The sequence below is a fragment of the Hyla sarda genome, chromosome 6 (assembly GCF_029499605.1).
Source record: "Hyla sarda isolate aHylSar1 chromosome 6, aHylSar1.hap1, whole genome shotgun sequence".
NCBI lineage: Eukaryota > Metazoa > Chordata > Amphibia > Anura > Hylidae > Hyla > Hyla sarda.
Genome location: NC_079194.1, coordinates 177591162 through 177609292, shown reverse-complemented (window position 1 = coordinate 177609292; position 18131 = coordinate 177591162). Strand labels below are relative to the sequence as shown.

Genomic DNA, 18131 nt, shown 5'->3' with positions numbered 1-18131 from the left:
GCATTTTAGGTAAAAAAAATATATTTTTTTTTTTTACATATGCAAAAGTCGTGAATCACCTGTAGGGTATTAAGGTTCACATTACCCCTTGTTACGTTCCCTGAGGGGTCTAGTTTCCAAAATGGTATGCCATGTGTTTTTTTTTGCTGTCCTGGCACCATAGGGGCTTCCTAAATGCGGCATGCCCCCCAAAAACCATTTGTCGCTCCTTCCCTTCTGAGCCCTCTACTGCGCCCGCCGAACAATTAACATAGACATATGAGGTATGTGCTTACTCGAGAGAAATTGGGTTTCAAATACAAGTAAAAATTTTCTCCTTTTTATCCCTTGCAAAAATTCAAAAATTGGGTCTACAAGAACATGCGAGTGTAAAAAATGAAGATTTTGAATTTTCTCCTTCACTTTGCTGCTATTCCTGTGAAACACCTAAAGGGTTAATACACTTACTGAATGTTTTTTTGAATACTTTAGGGGGTGTAGTTTTTATAATGGGGTCTTTTATGGGGTATTTCTAATATGAAGACCCTTCAAATCCACTTCAAAACTGAACTGGTCCCTGAAAATAGTGAGTTTGAAAATTTTGTGAAAAATTTCAAAATTGCTACTGAACTTTGAAGCCCTCTGGTGTCTTCCAAAAGTAAAAACTCATAAATTTTATGATGCAAACATAAAGTAGACATATTGTATATGTGAACCCAAAAAAAAATATATTTTGAATATCCATTTTCCTTACAAGCAGAGAGCTTCAAAGTTAGAAAAATGCAAAATTTTCATTTTTTTCATCAAATTTTGGGATTTTTCACCAAGAAAGGATGCAAGTTACCATAAAATTTTACCACTAAGTTAAAGTAGAATATGTCACGAAAAAACAATCTCGGAATCAGAATGATAACTAAAAGTATTCCAGAGTTATTAATGTTTAAAGTGACAGTGGTCAGAATTGCAAAAAACGCTCCGGTCCTTAAGGTATAAAATGGCCTGGTCCTTAAGGGGTTAAGCAACGTCATACAAATTATACAGTAGCATCTTTAGAATGTTAGCATTCACTATAAATAGATGTTGTGACATGTTAGAAGTATTGACCCCCTGTTTGCCAAAATAGTCAGAAGCATTTAGCTGTACACAGTCTTCCTTTCTTTCTGATAAAGTCTTCTAAGCTAAGGATGCAGTGTACTGATCCTGTTAAATGTAATTCATCTATATTGCTCCTGAAATGGCACTTAAATTGGAGATGTTTTCTTACAGAGACAATTTGGTCTGCAAGCCCTGTTAAAGCATATAGACACTGGGGACTCCCCTTTATGGTGGACTTATACATTCATGTAGCATAATTACAATAGGACCCCTTCATGATACATACTGGGAATCAGACTGTCTCCTAAGGGTGCATGCACACCATGTTTTTGCTATACAGTTCCCTTATACGGTTTCAAGTTATAAACCGTATGGGACTGTATAGAAAACTGTATGCATTGACTTAAACCGTATGCTAAACACATCATCCGGTTTTGTCCGTTTTGCATCTCATACGGTTTTGTCCAGTTTTTTACCCATAAACAAAACTGTAGTCTACCACGTTTTTTCATCCGGGTGAAAAACTGCATTAAACTGTTGTTAACATGGGATTCAATGTGAACCGAACAGAACTGTATGTGCATACGGTTCCATCAGGTTTTCACCATACGGTTTTGACTTTGCACAGTTGTTTTTCTTGGAATTTCAATCAAACAAGTGAAACTTTATTCAAAATGGTGTGAAAAGTTAAAAACGTATACTTTTTTTGGTAAAAAACTGATGCAACCGGACATAATTTTTCAAACTGTATACGGTTTTCAACCGTATATGGGTTAAAATTTGTACACACTTTTTGATACAGTTTAGTCAGGTTTTGAGGAATCGGTTTTTCATCAAAAACCTGATACGGGAACTGTATTGCCAAAACGTGGTGTGCATGCACCCTAACCTGACTGACTGGTCAACCAATGTGCGTTTGTGCCTTTCCATGCCTGTCTAGTGGGAAAATATACCTGTTTTTTTTAAATAAAACTATATGGCCATTTTTATGTGTGGGTTCATGAATAAACTTCAAGGACCCTTGGTGTTGGCCATGGAAACTAGATTCACTCTGTCAAGTGATTGTTTGAAAGTATTTAATAAGCTGCCAGATAAACTTAACCTCTTAACAAATATTTATTTGGCAAAACACCTGCTGTGTTTTCATACAGACCTCGAAAGTGTAACAAACGGCAGCATTTTGGAGCAGCGCAATGTGGATGAAAAGGCCACAGTATTAAGGTGGCTTGAAACCAGTCAGAAGGAGTAGGTGTGGGATGGGGAACTAGAATAAGTTGAATCCAAAAGTACATCATGATCAATCAATACCTCAATACCTTAGCATTAAATATTTTAAATGTATGGGTGAATTGACTGTACAGTAGCCTGTAAAATGGCACAGATAATATTAATATTTTTGGATCTTTTTTATTGGTGACCATTTTCATACCTGTATATGATATCTACACATCTTTATTTAATATCTTTATCACACAAGGATATATATTTGATATATATCACACACACAGACAGACACAGCCTGTCATTGACAGTTACAAGGCATATTGCAGTGAGGCCTGTTAATTGAGCTTCCTTTTCTGTGGATGTGCTAATCCTTCCTTACTTTCTGTGTAGATAAATGAGGTAGCTTTATGTGCGGCAGAATGGAGGGTGTCCTAGAACCTTTACTGATGGCCCAGTTACACAAACAGCACATATGTGCTATATAATGAGCAGCTACAGAATTAGTCATTTGTGTAAGACTTGTCTGTGGCTATTAACATTATGTGAAATTATATGCCATTTTCACTTGCATGTCAGAATTACACATTCCTATAATAATCACAAAGCCCCTCTGGTATAATTGCTTGATAATTAAAGTATCATCTGTCTCACGTTCCGGTGTTCTTCCTTTTTTTTCTACTTCCCCTCCCCCTGCTCTTGAGAATTGTGGTTGCTCAACATTCAGATGGAGTCATTATGTTTTTGCATATCATTACAGCCTTCTGCAGAACAACAGCGACATCTACATGTGTCATAATATCAGCGTGTCAGGAAAATTACATATATACATAAAACATTTACCTATACAAACACCTGCCCTGAAGTCTTACCTGTGTACATCTGGCTCAATACATCAGTGCAGTGTCTATGGTTATAGGACACTGAGAAATTTGGGAGATGCTTGTGTTACGATGCTGTAAACAGATACTTAGACGAACATTCCTTTCCTCCCTTGGTACCACAAGCTATGTGTGATGTTAATACCCTGTACATTCTCCCCCCTTGTAGAAATGGCAGTGATTAGGGATAGTTGAGGACTGCCGTATCCAGATGTGCAGCCATCAGAGTGCCAGGGCTCCAATTATCCTCAGGAATGTCGTGGCAGGACTCCTCCGGTCATCTGTAGGGACTGATTAGCTCCGATATATCATACACTTGCATAGAAAGCTGCCCTCTTAACACCAGATTTTCCTAACTTTCTCTGCTCTGAATAAGCTCCTGTACAAGCAGCTCTAATGAGATGCAAATGAGATATGCACAAAGCCATAGCACTGTAGGATGATTAACCACTAGAGACATTAGCTGCCGACTTCAGGCTGTGTGAGTTTAATAACCCTCTGCCGCCCCTCCGCTCTTGGTGGGGGTTCTGTACGCCCCTTGGCAGAGGAGTAAGATCCCGGACCCATCGCCCATCGTTGCGTTTCTCCTGCTGAGGGGGCTGCGCTCCCTCATCCACATGCAGAATCCTTAGTGCTTGTCTTTGTAATCCAGACAGTGTGCGTATAGGGCACTTCATTATGCCATAGTGTGCCAAAGCTCGTTAGCTAAACAATTATTCCTCATTAAAACCCATTGCGGATTTATTAAGAAAAAAAAATTCCCCCAACGATTGGCATATGATTAAATCTGAAGCCATGAGCGCAGCTGTAAATCCATTGCGGGTCTTATATTCCAAGCCAGGTTGTCAGTACCCCCTACACAACGGGCAGCAGAAAAAACACTCAGCATACTTTTGTAAGATCCTCGTCGTATTGGCGTGACGTATCTGACTGTATCCATTTTTTTGTTTGTTTGTTTTTGTTTTTTCCAGCGCCAGATTTTGACCTCACACCCAGTGCCCAGAGACCTAACAGGAGCCAACACAGCATCAACCATGTGAGTACCCATCCGACAAACTAGAGCACAGCAAATTACAAGGACATGTCTGGAGTGTTGACAATGCTTTGTACCCTTGAAGTGCAATGCTCTTTGCAAAGTGACACACTCCTGACTACCTCCCAAGTTTGTGCTCCTTTGAGTGACGCTTCCACATAGGCAGATCTGGGAGAAAGGGTTAGGTTCGGCCCCATTCATCTCCCTGGTGATAGCAGCAAATGCAGATAAATCTCTCCCAGCCTCCTGATCTTGCTGCTTCTGGGGAGCTGCCTTTTTCCTGCCACGTACCTGCTCTGCAAATGTTTGTGTAACTGTGTGTGCATGTTTGTATGTGGATGCAGGGTATTTGGAACGTGCCTCTTTCTAATGCAAAATATCCTGTGTCCCATAGAGAATCCTCCAGCACCTGCACAAAGGTGTTGTGTACAGAGTGCCCTTCCATTTTAATGCTTGCAATTTAAATCCTTGCTCGCCCATACTTGCTGCTGGCATTCCCTCTTCTTGGAATGGTTGGCAGCGGCCATACTGTGACATGTAGAGATGTCCCTACTGCTGGTGCCATTTCTGCAAATCTGCGGCCCAGACCCTTTTGTTTGTTGTTGACGAGGCGTTTCTTTCCGTGTTAATTGTAAAACTTGAATACCAAACGAGCTCACAGAGGCGCAGGAAAGAGTCCCCAGAGGCAGATGTAATTCTGTAAAAGATGCCAGGGTCCTTGGCACGGATCCTTTTTCACTGATGAGTATTTTTCCTCCATGTTTAACCGCCGGCTCCATATTCGAGGCGGGCACCCGCAGCTTGGCAACAGTGCCTTACATGGCGTGGAAGGATACATCATTGCTTGCTCATTGCGGCAGAAGGAACATTTGGGGGGAGGGGGGAGTCAAATCAGTCGCCCCCATGCCCCATTGCTGGCTTCCCACTCGTTACCTATACTCTGTTCTTGCATCCCTTGGTAAGGAGGTTTGCTCTGGCAGTCAGTGCCCCGTTCTTTGTCTGCTCTGGAGCTGTAAAGGATCTCCAGACCCACTTCATTGGCCGCCGTGACATATACCCGCTGCCGATATCACACGAAACTGTGGCGTTGCCACTGAGTGGATGGCATAGTGCCAGCTCGTCTGCCATCCGCCCATGCAGCTCTCGCTCTCTCTCCTCCTCCTGTCGGCTTGATGTTAATTAACAGACGGGCTAATTGATTTAAAAGCTGAAAAAATTACAGTTAACTTTTCCCAGAGGGTATAAGCTGCAGCCTGGCATGGGTCTGCTGGGTGTGGGGGAGGGGGTTGTGCAAAGCCTGCAGCATAGGAAATGGGGAGAAAAAAACATAGCAGTACGAAAACATTGACTGCTTATTGGAGAACAGCTGATAGGAATTGTGGTGAAACTGCCTCCGCATGACTATATACTGCCATTCTATTTTGTTCTAAATAAGCTGGGCACTCCCTTTTCCCTCCCCCTGAGACAAGAGAACCATCCTGAACTTATACCAAACCTCCCCTCCTCATCCTTCCCCCCCATTAACACCCAGCAATTAGGTAAAATAATCCCCCGGGACAGAGAACGCCTCGTCAGATGAAATAATTATGAAGTGTTGTGCGCTGTCGCACAGATTCCCTCCCCCCCTTAACCATCACCGTTCTTATTCCCTAAATCCTTAAGATTTCTCATTACGATTAATATGTGTATATATGTGCGTATGTGTTGGCACGTTCCATATATAGCCTGATGAAGGGACACGATCCCTGTGCCCGCTTCCTTATTCATTCACCACTCGCTGCTCGCATCCTTTTCCCATTCTCAAAAGGCCTTGAACATTTTCATCTCTGTATGAGACAACCTCTCCAGCACTGAACCAGTTAATTAACAGCACAATTAGCCATGCAAATACAGGCTTTGTTTGGAGGCTGTTCTTCAGAAGGAGTGTTTGTTTTGCATGGACCTCTGTGTCTGGGAAGAGAGATTGTAGGGCGAGAGATGCCATCATCACCATGTCTAACTGTCCTGCACTCTCCGCCTTCACAGAAAGGCTAAATCTATGCTGTGGTAAGGGAAAATAAAAAAATAAAAAGAATACAGTGTGCAGACCATCCCACATTTGCATAATGTCTCCTGCCTTGAATATGCAGATGAGCTGTATAATTTATGAGTAGTCTGGAAGCGTTTTTTTCCTTTCAGTGATTTGCTGTGAGGGGGTTTGATTCCTCTCCGTGCCAGCTCTGTACAGACCTTTTACAAGCTTTGCTCTCATACATTGTTTATTATTATTATTATTATTATTATTTTTTTTTTTTTTATACATCTTTTATATGTGATCTTTTTTTCTAGTGCTCATCTATCTCCCCTGATTTCCTTCTGCTGTCATTACTGCCTTTTAATGTTGGAAGAGGTGCCCACCGATCACTTGTGTTAAAAGCCCACAGTGCAGGGCATGTAGTTCCTGGGTGCAGCTTGTCATGTTTCATTTAGCTCATCAGCCAGTGACATAAAGAGATTTTGCTACTGGCCTGATTTGCTTATGGTAAAAATCTGAGGTGACGTTAATCATAAAAAAAAATTATATATGTATAAATAAGTGGCTCTCTAGAGTCATCCATCTTATAAAATTAGAATAAAGCAACAGCACTGGGGATCACAAAATCTCAAAAAAAAAGTCATACATTTTTTTTTCAAAATATAGAATTTTAATAACATTAAAAAACACTAAACTAAAAGAGAACTGTTTGTGTGTAGGTAGAATTTTGCACTTTAGAGATGAGCAGGTGGATCATGTAAGTAAATGCCTGCTAAACAAATATTTGCTTTCACAAAGTAACATTTTATTGGTCATTTCATTTTTTGGAAGAAATAGAACAACAAGGAAATCCCCCCCCCCCCCCAAAAAAAAATATATAGATTAGATACCTATAAATGAACAATTAAAAAAAATAACATTCAAAAAATATTTTATTAACATGAATAATTATTTATATTCCAAGAAGTACTAGCAGTTGTGTAGACTCATGTAGTAGTATTATTATAATTTTAGTTAGTTATTTTGTTTTTGTTTGTTTTGTTCCTGGATCCCTATTTTCCCTCTTAACACCGGGGTGCATTGAGATATAATTAGCCATTCCTCTATTAAACTAGTAGTAAAGGTATAATAGAGCATAATTTAACGGGAATAAGTAAAATAATTAAAGAAAAAATAATTGTTTGAGTTTAAGTGCATTAAATTGCATAGGGTACATTAATAATACAGAATTGTGGTGAGGGGGGAGGATGTTGTTTTCTAACCTTCCAATTTGTCTGTTCCTCGAAAGATTGGCAAGTGAAGGGTTAACTCTTAGACTCTAATAACTAAGCTCCAGATAATATTCTCTTCCCAGTTCTCCTCATTTATTTTCTCATCCAGATTTCTGAAAATGACAATTAAAATGCAGTCAGAATCCATTAATATAATCTGGGCCTGGCCGCTGCACTAGGAAAAACAGAGTGATGAAATGATGGCATGTGATAGCTTGCTTGGCACTTGTCCCTAATTTGTGTGTCTGTTTAGAGGGGTCGTACGGGAACTGGAGGAGCTGAGGGATCTGGTGATGAATAAGGAGCTTCTCGTACAACAGCTGCACAGTCAACTGAGGGACGTTATTCACACCCAGGAGCTGAGTCGCATTGAGGTAAGATCAGATGCCTCCTGTGCAGCACAATCCTGGGTTATTGTCTGGTTCTTTGATGCCTTTATATGAAATTATAGTCATTTATAACACTGAAGCTTGCAGTTTGATTTTCCTGACTTTAGATACATTGTCCATCTACAGTAATTTGTATCAAATTGTAATATGCAGTACCATGTGAAAGGTGTCCTTTGTGGGATTAAAGAAGATCTGTCAGTTGTAATGCATTTAATATATGATCTAGGGTACTCCGGGGAAAACCTTTTTTCTTTTAAATCAACTTGTGGCAGAAAGTTAAACATATTTGTAAATTACTTCTATTAAGAAATCTTAATCCTTCCAGTACTTATTAGCTGCTGAATGCTACAGAGGAAATTCCTTTCTTTTTGGAACACTGATGACATCATGAGCACAGTGCTCTCTGCTGACATCTCTGTCCATTTTAGCAACCGTGCATAGCAGATGTATGCTAAGGGCAGCATGGTGGCTCAGTGGTTATCACTGCTGCCTTGCAGTGCTGGGGACTTGGGTTCAAATCCCACTAAGGGCAACAATAAATAAAGTGTTATTATTATTATAACGTCAGCAGAGAGAACTGTGCTCGTGATGTCATCAGAGAGCATTCCAAAAAGAAAAGAACTTCCTCTGTAGTATTCAGCAGCTAACAAGTACAGGAAGGATTAAGATTTTTTAATAGAAGTAATTTACAAATATGTTTAACTTTCTGGCTCCAGTTGATTTAAAAAAAAAATTGCTTTCCACCGGAGTACCCTTTTAAAGCACCAGAGAACATAGAATAGTCAAACAGTACAGTCCCTAAACACACCCCTTCCAAGCTATTTATATTCATGTCCCACAGGCCACAATATCTTATTAAGCCACTATGACATGTCAAATGGTTTTTTAAAGGGGTTTTGTCATTTGAGCAACATCTTACTACACATTTTTAAGTAAATGGATGTCTGCCACCTGCCAACTTCCTCTGTAGTATTCAGCAGCTAACAAGTACAGGAAGGATTAAGATTTTTTAATAGAAGTAATTTACAAATATGTTTAACTTTCTGCCACCAGTTGATTTAAAAGAAAAAAGTTTTCACCGGAGTACCCCTTTAACCTAAATCCAAAAATGCCTCTATATAGAGTTTATTATTTATGGCTTTATAGATGATGGCTCCATGTTTGTTTTCCTGCTGTTATGGCAGGGGAATCTAGTGATTTTAATCGGTTTTAACAAGTCCTCTGCAAAATGAAAGAAGTGATCTGATTGGTTGCTATGGGTAACTCAGCAGCTTTTTCTCTGGACAGGTTTTGATAAATTTCCCCATAGACTTCCCCATGAAAATATAGCAAAATGTCTCTAATCTCCTAAAGGATGCTGGGAATAGGCCATTGAAAAGAGAATAGCCCTGAGTATCTGTACAGTGGTTAAGGGAGAAGACTTAGTCATATGATGGTTCTTAATTTTGTTGCTTTCATTGCTCTTTAAAGGCCCTAATCTGGGTAGGGGACAGAAGCCTTGTGTGCCCAATAACAATTTAAGGGATCTGTAACATAATGGATCCATGAAATCATCATGGCTACTACAGAAATAAAAACTATGACTCGACTGGCAACATTACCGTAAGCATGCTCCTTGAATATGCCAATCGTAAGGTTCCATTTCACATTAATAAATTAGATTATAAAGGAAAGTATTCTTTTCATAATCGCACTGCCTAGAAACAGTGGAACTAATCTTGTAGAGGGAGATATAACAATATATACGAACACTACATAAAAAATATATATATATTCTATACAAGTACAGTCCTAAATAGTTCTCCATGGAACAGTGGTCTAAAGTGGAACATTAAGTGAATGAAGGATAAAATATAAAAGCAGTCATCTTATTGGTTACATCACGGTTTACCCCATAAGTATTTTACACCCTGTGTTGTTGTTTTTTTTTTTTTTTGCAAATAATGGTTTGTAATCTTTTAGACTAGGTTCACACCTGCATTGTTTTATTTTTTTTCTGTTCCGTCAAAGAAGCTGAAAAACTATTCAAGCTGTGACCGATCCGTCAGTGGTGTCTGGCATTTTGCTGTTTTTTTTTTCTATTGTATTGGCACTGGGGCTGGCTGCATTTCATTGATTGCCATTGGTATTTTTCCATCCTGCTTTTCCAATGCGAATACAGTTTATAATACACAGACACTAGAAAATTGTTGGCAGAAAATACCACATGGTCTATCTAGTATTTTTTATTTTGTGAAAGGTACATTTTAATCCTAGGCATGTCTTAATTTGCTTACCGTGAATTTATTATCCACATCTGCTGGTAGTTGTTTCCAAGCGTCTACCACCCTTTCACTAAGATCTACCTTTCATGATCTTGTTAAACTTTATAATCCTCCCAGTTCAATGCCCCATCATGATAAACCACCCCTTGCCTTTATTTTTATTATTTGTTAGTTTTCTACCTTGATATTGCTCTGTATTTTCTGCTCAGTCTCACTCAGATTCACAGACTGGGAAGGGGCCTTAGCCAGTAGACGTGACATCATCTGAAGCCATACAGGAGAGAACTTCCTCCTCACTCTGTTACACACAGCCCAGAGCAGTTCAGTGTGAGATGAGCTATGATTGGCTAAGGTTGCACACACCCCTCTCAGCACTCCAGACTGCATTTCCTGATTTTGGACTTCTGCCAGGCCAGCAGGAGTCCAAAGTCTGTGCAAGAGATAGGGGGAAATGTGCTCTGGACAAATAGAGAGACATCTAGTGGCAGCTTTTTTTAAACACAAAACATTAAAAACTTCAAATTTTTTTTTTTAAACAAAGTACATGAGAAAGATTTTTTTAAGTTTACCATTAGCAAAAGTTAGTTTTAACCCTTAAGGATGCAGGGCTTACAGGTATGCCCTGATGTCGTAGTACTTAACCCCTTAAGGGCCAAGTGTTTTTTTCAGTTTTTGCACTTTCGTTTTTTTTCTCCTTCCATTTAAGAAATCATAACCCTTTCAATTTTATACCTAAAAATCCATATGATGGCTTTTTTTTTTGCACCACCAATTCTACTTTGTAATGACATCAGTCATTTTACCCAAAAATGACTACGGCAAAATGGGAAAAAACATCATTGTGCAACAAAATTGAAGATGCCATTTTGTAACTTTTGGGGGCTTCAGTTTCTACGCAGTGCTTTTTTTTTTTTTGTTAAAAATGACACCTTTTCTTTATTCTGTAGGTCCATACAATTAAAATGTTGCCATACTTCAAGAAGAAATCATAACTACATGCACGAAAATGTATATGTGCATATCCTGACCCCTATAACTTTTTTATTTTTCCACGAACGGGGCGGTATGAGGGCTAATTTTTTGCGCCATGCTCTGAAGTACCAATTTTGTTTTGATTGGACTTTTTGATCGCTTTTCATTAATTTTTTTTTTTATGGTATAAAAAGTGACCAAAAATACGCTATTTTGGAATTTTGAATTTTTTTGTGCGTACGCCATTGACCGTGCGGTTTAATTAATTATATATTTTTATGGTTCGGACATTTACGCACGCGACGATATCACATATAATATATTTGTTTTTTATTTTTATTTACACACTTTTTTTTTTAAATGGGAAAAGGGGGGTGATTTCAGATTTTTATTAAGGAAGGGATTAAATCACATTTTATTAACTTTTTTAAAACTTTTTTTATGCAGTGTTATATCCCCCTCTAGAGGCAAAAACGCTGCATATACTGATTGCAGGCACTGTTCAATGCATTGCCATAGGAATGCATTGACCAGTGTTTTCTGCGCTTGATTGGTCAAGCCTGGATTTCAGGCTTGCAGCAATCAAATGCCGATCGGACAGCCGGGAGCAAGGTAAGACACCTCCCGCTGTCCTGTCAGCTGTTTGGGATGCCGCGATTTCACCACGGCAATCCCGAACAGCTCCGCTGAGCTAACCGGCAATGTATTCTCCCGTTTTTGACGCCGCAATCAACTTTGATCGTGGCGTCTAAAGGGTATTACCTGCGGGCGCTTCTGAGCGCGCTTCACAGATCGGGAGCCGGCCACAGGACGTAAATATACGTCCATGGTTGTAAAGGGGTTAAGGACTCAGGGCATACCTGTACGTTCTGGTCCCGTTTACTGGGTTTAAAGCGTTCTCACCAGCTGAGAATGGGTTATACCCAGTGGGTCCCGGTTGCAACGGGCAGCCAGGACCCATTGCTAATGCCGGGCACTGCCGATTGGGCCAATGCCCGGCATTAACCCTTTAGATGCCGCGATCAAAGTTGATAGCGGCATCTAAAATGAAAGTGAAAAAATCCCAGCAGCTCAGTGGAGTTGATCGGGACTATTGCGACAAAATTTTGATGACCTGATCAGCTGAGAGGACAAAGGGAGGGTGCTCACCTGCCTCTCCGTCGTCCGATCGGCGATCTACTGCTCCGTGCCTGCTCAGCAGGCAGGAGCAGCAGATCGCCAAGAACACTGATCAATGCTATGCTATGGCATAGCGTTGATCAGTGTATGCAATCAGAAGATTGCATGTTGTAGCCCCCTATGGGGGCTAAAAAAAAGTGCAAAAAAAAATAAAAAAAGTCACTCCCCTTTTCCCATTTTTTTAAATAAAATGTAAGAAAGAATAAAAATAAACATATGTGGTATTTCCACATGCGTAAATGCCCAAACTATTAAAATATAAGTTTAGCTAAACTGCACGGTCGATGACGTACACGTAAAAAAATACCAGTCCAAAATTGTGCATTTTTGGTCACTTCATATACCATAAAAATATTAACCTCTTGGGGACGAAGGGCGTACAGGTACGCCCTTGCTCCCTGGTACTTAAGGACCTGTATGCCCATGGGAATTTTGGTCCCCGCTGGGCGGGGACCGGATCGAGGTGACTGCTGATATCTATCAGCAGGCACCCCAAATGCCCAGGGGGGTCATTAGACCCCCCATGTCGGCGATCGCCGCAAATCGCCGATGAATTCACACCGGCGATTTGCGGCTATTCCGGGTCATACGGGTCTCCGGTGACCCAGAAAATAAGGGGGATCGGGGTTGTCCAAGAGACCCATAAGCCCCCCTGAAGGGATAGGAGTGGGGTGGCAGGGGTGCCACCCCTCCTATCCCTGCTATTTGTCATCTAGAAGCGACAACTAATAGCAGATCAGAACAGTAGGTTGGGCTGAACGGGGAAACCGAGGAGGACCGGTGCTGAAGGTCCACTTAACAATCGGCGGCGGCAGCGGGTGACTATCCGCGGCAGAAGAGGATGGCGATGCGGTCTCTGGATCCTAAGGAAGCCGGTGAGTTGCCTAGCAACATCTGGAGGGCTACAGTTTCAGACCACTATACAGTGGTCTCTAAACTGTAGCCCTCCAAATGTTGCAAAACTACAACTCCCAGAGAGCTCTTTGGGCATGCTGGGATTTGTAGTTTTGCAACAGCTGGAGAGTCACAGTTTGGAGATCACTATGCAGTGATCTCTAAACTGTGGCCCTCTAGATCTTGCAAAACTACAACTCCTATCATGCCCACACAGCAGTTTTCTGTCTGGGCATGCTGGGATTTGTAGTTTTGCAACATCTGGAGGGCCACAGTTTGGAGATCACTGTGCAGTGGTCTCTAAACTGTAGCCCTTCAGATGTTGCAAAACTGCAAATCCCAACATGCCCAAACAGCTGTCTCGGCATGCTGGGAGTTGTAGTTGCGTACCTCCAGCTGTTGCATGACTACATCTCCCAGCATGCCCTTCGGCGATCAGTACATGCTGGGAGTTGTAGTTTTGCAACAGCTGGAGGCACACTGGTTGGAAAATACTTAGTTAAGTAACAACAGAACCTAACTGAAGGTTTTCCAACCAGTGTGCCTCCAGCTGTTGCAAAAGTACAACTCCCAGCATGCACGGTCTGTCAGTACATGCTGGGAGTTGTAGTTTTGAAACAGCTGGAGGTTTGCCCCTCCATGTGAATGTACGGGGTACATTCACACGGGTGGGTTTACAGTGAGTTTCCTGCTTCAAGTTTGAGCTACAGCAAATTTTTCGCAAACTCGCGTAACCCGCCAGTGCAAATGTACCCTAAAAACACTACACTAACACATAATAAAGGGTAAAACACTACATATACACCCCCTTACACTGTCCCCCCCCCCCCCCAAATAAAAAGGAAAAACGTATCGTACGGCAGTGTTTTTCCAAAACGGAGCCTTCAACTATTGCAAAACAACAACTCCCAGCATTTCTGGACAGCCACTGACTGTCTAGGCATTTTGGGAGTTTAGCAGCAGCTGGAGGCACCCTGTTTGGGAATCACTGGCGTAGAATGCCCCTATGCAATCCTTAATTCAGTCCTCAAATACGCATGGTGCTCTCTCCCTTCAGAGCCCTGTGGTATTTCAAGGAAACAGTTTAGGGCCACATATGAGGTATTTCCGTACTCGGGAGAAATTGTACTACAAATTTTGGGGGGCTTTTTCTCCTTTTACCCCTAATGAAAAGGAAAAATTGGGGGCTACACCAGCCTGTTAGTGTAAAAAAAAAATACATTTTTACACTAACATGCTGGTGTTGCCCTATACTTTTTATTTTCACAAGCGGTAAAAGGAAAAAAGAACCCCAAAATTTGTAACACAATTTCTCCTGAGTACGGAAATAAAATTTTCACTAAAATGCTGGTGTTACCCTAAATTTTTCATTTTCACAAGGGAAAATTGGCAAAGAGCCCATGAGTAAGAACATACCCCATATGGGGATGTAAAGTGCTCTGCGGGTGAACTACAATGCTTCAGAAGAGAAGGAGCTCCATTGGGCTTTTGGAGAAAATATTTGTCCGGAATTGGAGGCCATGTGTGTTTTCAAAGCCCCCATAGTGCCAGAACAATGAACCCCCCACATGTGATCCCATTTTGGAAACTACACCCCTCACATAATGTAATAAGGGATACAGTGAGCATTTACACCCCACAGGTGTCTGACAGATTTTTGGAACAGTGGTCCGTGCAAAATAAAAAATGTATTTGCACAGCCCACTGTTCCAAAGTTCTGTCAAACACCAGTGGGTGTAAATACTCACTGCATCCATTATTAAATTCTGTGAGGGGTTTAGTTTCCAAAATGGGGTCACATGTGGGGGTCCACTGTTCTGGCACCACAGGGGGCTTTGTAAACATACACGGCCCCGACTTCCATTCCAAACAAATTCTCTCTAAAAGCTCAATGGTGGTCCTCCTCTTCTGAGCATTGTAATGCGCCAGCAGAGCACTTGACGTCCACCCGTGGGGTATTTCCATACTCAGAAGTATTACCCCTTGTAAAAATGTAACATTTGGGGAAAAACCAGCATTTTTGTGAAAAAAAAAACATTTTCTATTGATACATCCAAATTTAACAAAAAGTCGTCAAACACCTGTGAGGTGTTAAGGCTCCCTGTACCCCTTGTTAGTTTCCTTGAGGGGTGTAGTTTCCCAAATAGTATGCCATGTGTTTGTTTGTTTTTTTGCTGCTCTGGCACCATAGGGGCTTCCTAAATGCGACATGCCCCCGAAAAACCATTTCAGCAAAATTTGCTTTCCAAAAGCCAAATGTGACTCGTCTTCTGAGCATTGTAGTTCACCCACAGAACATTTTACGCCCTAACTTGGGGTATTTCCGTACTCAGAAGAGATGGGGTTACAAATTTTGGGGTGCTGTTTCTCCCATTACCCTTTGTAAAAATGGTAAATTTGGGGGAAAAAAACTTTAGTGAATTTTTAAAAAAAATCATTTTACACATCCGAATTTAACAAAAAGTCGTCAAACACCTGTGGGGTATCAAGGCTCACTGGACCCCTTGTTACGTGCCTTGAGAGGTGTAGTTTCCAAAATGGTATGCCATGTGGGTTTTTTTCTGCTCTTCTGGCAGCATAGGGGCTTCCTAAATGCGACATGCCCCCCAAAAACCATTTCAGCAAAATTCACTCTCCCAATGTCACTACTTCCCTTTTGAGCCCTCTAGTGCACCCACAGATCACTTTACATCCACATATGAGGTATTTCCTTTCTTGAGAGAAATGGGGTTTAAAATTTTGCGGGACATTTTCACTTATTACCCCTTTTGAAAAGGAAAAATTTGGGGTAACATCAGCATTTTAGTAAAAAATATAGAATTTTTCATTTTCACGTCCAACTTCAACACAAAGTCGTCAAACACCTGTGGGGTGTTAAGGCTCACTGTACCACTTGTTACATTCCCTGAGGGGTGTAGTTCCCCAAATAGTATGCCGTGTGGGGTGTTTTTGCTTTTCTGGCACCATATGAGCTTCCTAAATGCAACATGCCCCCCAAAAACCATTTCAGCAAAATTCGCTCTCCAAAATCCCATTGTCTCTCCTTCTCTTCTGAGCCCTCTAGTGCGCCCACAAAGCACTTGACATCCACATATGAGGTATTTCCTTGCTCGAGAGAAATTGTGTTACATATTTTGTGGGCCTTTTCTCCTGTTACCCCTTGTAAAAATAAAAAATATGGGTCTACAAGAACATGTTAGTGTAAAAAATGAAGATTTTGTATTTTCGCCTCCACTTTGCTGCTGAAGGGTTAACAAACTTTCTGAATGTCATCTTGAATACGTTGAGGGGTGCAGTTTTCATAATGGGGTCCATTATGGGGTATTTCTAACATAAAGACCCTCAAATTCACTTAAAAACTGAACTTGTCCCTGAAAAATTCCGATTTTGAAATTTACTTGAAAAATTGGAAATTGCTGCTATACTTTGAAGCCCTCTGATGTCTTCAAAAAGTAAAAACATGTCAACTTTATGATGCAAACATAAAGTAGACATATTGTTTATGTGAATCAATATATATGTTATTTGGTATGTTTATTTTCCTTACAAGCAGAGAGCTTCAAAGTTATAAAAATGCAAAATGTTCAACATTTTCATGAAATTTTTGAATTTTTCTCCAAGAAATGATGCAAGTATCGACGGAAATTTACCAGTAACATAAAGTAGATTATGTCACTAAAAAACTGTCTCTGAATCAAATTCATAAGTACAAGCATCCCAGAGTTTTTAATGCTTAGTGACAGTGGTCAGAATTGCAAAAAATGCTCTTGTCCTTAGGGTCAAAATGGGCTCGGTCCCCAAGGGGTTAATAAAAAGTGATACAGAACATACAGTGACTCCCCGACCTACAATGGCCCCGCATAAACAGCTATCCGGCAGCGTAGACTGCTTCAGCTGCCACCGGATTGCAGTTTACGGTTCCCTGTGTGGTCCACTGACTATCACTTACTTGTCCTCGGGGCTCCCGCGCGTCCTCTTCAGGATCCTCTACATCGTCCGCGCTCTCCATAGTCGCCATCACGTCGCTGCGCACGCCGTCCCGTCATCCAATAGACGCGGCGTGCCTAGCGACATGATGGCGGCGACGGAGAGCGAGGATGCCGGGGAAGCAGAGGCCTTGCCGGAGCGGCGGGGACACCCCGGTGACGCTGCGACAGCGATGGAAGGCGACATCCCGGGCAGCGGTGACTGTCCTGAGCGGCGGGGACACGTGAGTATAACCTCCAGTACCAGTGGTCTTCAACCTGCGGACCTCTAGATGTTGCGAAACTACAACTCCCAGCATGCCCTGGGTGTTGTAGTTTTGCAACATCTGGAGGTCCGCAGGTTGTAGACCACTGTCCTATACTTTACATTGCACGGATCCCTCAACATACGATGGTTTCAACAAACGATGGTCCATTTGGAACGGATTACCATCGTATGTTGAGGGACCACTGTACTAATTTTGGTGCATGTAGTTTATAATTTTTTTAAGTATAAAAATAAAATAAAACCCATATAAATTGGGTATCTTTGTAACCGTATGGATCTACAGAAGAAAGTTTTACCAAAAAGTGCACTGCGTAAACGGGAGCCCACAAAAGTTACAAAATAGCGTTTTTATTTTACCTCACAAATTATGTTTTTTTGTTTCGCCGTAGTTTATATCATAAAATAAATGACGTCATTACAAAACACAATTGGTGATGCAAAAAAATAAGACCTTATATGGGTCTGTAGGTGCAGAATTTAAAGCGTTATGATTTTAAAAAGGGAAAGAGGGAAAAAACGAAAATGCAAAAACGAAAATTTGCTGAGTACTTAAGGTGAAAATGGGCTGAGTCCTTAAGGGGTTAATGAGTGCCTATTTTAGCTAAGTTCACACTTGTATTGTAAGATCTGTTACTTACAGGATCAGAAAAATGAAATTTAAGCTGAGACTGACTGATCCGTCACA

The 18131-nt window shown here is 41.1% G+C and overlaps 1 protein-coding gene across 9 annotated transcripts in view; it reads left to right on the top strand.

Annotated features, from left to right (window-relative positions):
* The window catches only part of PMFBP1 (polyamine modulated factor 1 binding protein 1), a 302187-nt gene that overhangs the window by 130765 nt on the left and 153291 nt on the right, over positions 1-18131 (top strand). For 7 of the 9 annotated variants that reach the window (XM_056525902.1, XM_056525905.1, XM_056525904.1 and 4 more), the window contains 2 exons: positions 4148-4212; positions 7748-7868. The exons of 1 other annotated variant lie outside the window; for it this stretch is intronic. In XM_056525902.1, coding sequence (XP_056381877.1) covers positions 4148-4212; positions 7748-7868 — 186 coding nt within the window. Of the gene's footprint in view, positions 1-4147; positions 4213-7747; positions 7869-18131 lie in introns of those variants that run through there. One more of the 9 variants, XM_056525908.1, reaches the window with a different exon arrangement.